Below are 2,443 nucleotides of genomic sequence, written 5' to 3' on the forward strand. Positions count from 1 at the left end.
GGAGTTCCCGTTGGAGCGGGCCGGGCCGGGCAGCGCGGGCCGGCGCGCGCTGAGGCACGGATCGGTCTGAGGGCTGTTGCGAGGCGCTGGACGCGCTTGGGCTAGTAGCAGGAAGTGCGTGGCCAGCCGGTTGGGGTTTTGCCTTCCTCCGTGCCTGTTGGAGTCTGTGCTCCTGTCCTTGGTTGTTCTTCGGTCCCGGAGCACGGGCGGGTGGACAGTCCATCCCATCCCATCCCACGGCTCTGCACGAGTCCGTGGCCTTCCCTGCTCTGTAGGGCAAAACCCCATTTTCTCGAGAGTGGATACTCGGGCAGATGACGGGCTCTGCTCCATCCAGCAGAGGAACTTGTACTTGGGTTTTCATTGGAGGAAAACTGGTGAAAACCGGTTTGGGAATTTTGTGTAAGAGTTGAGAATTTGCGATGTTCTTTGTGATGCACCAGGGCAGGTGAAAAACTGTCACCTTCAGTCATGTGTCAGTATCACGGCTTTCTTTAAGGAGACTACCTGGTGACGATTGAAGAAAAAGGCAGAGCGACTTTCCTGAGGGCGTACGTGAACTGGAGGCGCATGTCTGCGGGGAGCGCTCGCGTTTGCGTGCGCATGGTCGGTCACAAGATGGAAGAGTCATACAGTGAGATTTTAAAAGAGCAGATGTCAGTTGTGGAAATGCCGCTTTCGGATCCTCCGCTGTGCGTCTCGTGTTGTCCTGTCAGTGGAGATCTCCTGGTGGGCTGCAGAAATAAACTGGTCCTGTTCTGTTTGAAGTACGTGGCCATCAACCAGAACCTGACTGTCTTAGACTTTGAGCGCTCCCTGATTTTACATGTTGATAACTTCATCCCCGCTGAGGTTGCATTTTGTGCCAGACATATTGCCATAACGACCGAGCTGGATGTTCTGATCTTGAAGCTGGAACTGGCCCAGCCAAGTGCGGACAGGGCAGAGCGATGTGCAGATCGAGGTGGAGCACCAGAAAGGCCTCAGGTGGGAGGTGAGTACAGACATGATTATTTTCAGGAGCTGGTCCCTGTTATTCTCAGAGTAGGCTCAAGCGCTCTCAAGCACTGCCCTTCAGAAAGCATTCCCAGGCCACTTTAGGACTGTCAGCTGAGGAGTGTAGTACAGGAAAAGCTGTGCAACCTGCAGCTGGAGGTGACACGTGGACCAAACCCGCCGTTACTCTGCAGGCACCTTCAGGCCCACGTAACCTTTACATCCACAGGTTTAGGTCCCTGTTCTACGGTGCCACCACAGGCCAGATCCGAGCGATAGTAGCTCAGTTGCTGTGCAGAAAAAGGATTCCAGCGGTGTCACTGCCCAGATAACCGTCTATCTCCTAAGGGAGAAGCGGGAGGCCAGGACCGTGCATGCTGGCGTGTGCGTTTAAGAATGCTTCCGTGGCGATGCATATGTGCTTGTGTGACCATAGGAGGCTTGGAGCTGGCATAAGCAGTCAGCAAACCTGCCTTTTTCGTGCTTTGTCTTACGGGGAGGCTTGCCTTAGCATCCTTGGAATCCCAGACCTAGATTTGCTGAGTAGGTGTTGTTCCCGTTTTGCCAGAACAGTCCCTACCTAATCAATTCCCACTGTTCCAAAAGTATCAGGTGAACACCCGCAAACCTCAGGAAAAGCCTTTGTTTATAATGGCACAAACAAACCAGGAAAGGATGGTCTTTAGAAATGGAAACTGTACCTGGAAGAAACCATAAAGGTAAACAAGCCTTGTCAGATAGGGAAGATACAAACTGGAATGTTGCTCACTGTGTGCAGATGGATCTTCCCAATGGTAAGGGCACCCTGCCCTTAGGTCTTGCTACGAAAAACTAAAGGAAAAGTTCAAACTACTTTCTGATTGCTGTTGTTAGGATTTGCTTCCCAGACTGCAGTGGTAACACAGCTGCCCTTCCATCCTGAAACCAGCCCAAGGGCGAGTTTTGGTGGCCAGCCGTTTGCAGCACAGCTTGCCCTGGCCTTGCCCTACAGTGGGCAGTTTGCCTGTTCTTTCAGGAGCCTTGGCTCTGGGCTCTTCAGGCTGGTGAGGCTTGCACTCATCTTCCCACCTAGCTGTGCTCCAGATAGCGGGGTGTGGGGGAGCCAGTGCTGGGCAGCTGCGGTATTTCGTTGCCACCTTTTTTCCTTACTGCTGAACGGAAGGGTTTGAACAATTAATACAGCATTTCGTTCTTCAGGTGTAGAAGAGGAAGACTTCTCGACACACACTTCGCAGTTTGAGCTAGATGAGTTCGTCGTATGTGAGAAGCCAGTGGAGCTGCTTGGAGAAGAAAGCGAGCTGTGTGCGATCCCCGTCACGCTGGAATGCACAGAGTTACCTACAGAACACACAGAATGCTTCCGAGTGCGCTACCTGCTCTTCAGGTACTTCAGGTGTCTTTTCACCGTACGGGTTAATTTACTGCAAGAAACCAAAATGAGCTGTCA

At 52.6% G+C, this 2,443-nt stretch overlaps 1 protein-coding gene across 1 annotated transcript in view; it reads left to right on the forward strand.

The window, feature by feature from the left end:
• Positions 1 to 499: 499 nt before the first annotated feature.
• Positions 500 to 2,443, forward strand: part of HPS3 (Hermansky-Pudlak syndrome 3) — a gene marked incomplete at its 5' end in the record, with an annotated part of 15,739 nt that continues 13,795 nt past the window's right edge. The window contains 2 exons of the mRNA XM_010147346.1: positions 500 to 994; positions 2,194 to 2,380. Coding sequence (XP_010145648.1) covers positions 500 to 994; positions 2,194 to 2,380 — 682 coding nt within the window. The remainder of the gene's footprint in view (positions 995 to 2,193; positions 2,381 to 2,443) is intronic.

Source organism: Eurypyga helias, unplaced genomic scaffold (genome assembly GCF_000690775.1).
Source record: "Eurypyga helias isolate BGI_N326 unplaced genomic scaffold, ASM69077v1 scaffold32192, whole genome shotgun sequence".
Taxonomy (NCBI): Eukaryota; Metazoa; Chordata; class Aves; order Eurypygiformes; family Eurypygidae; genus Eurypyga; species Eurypyga helias.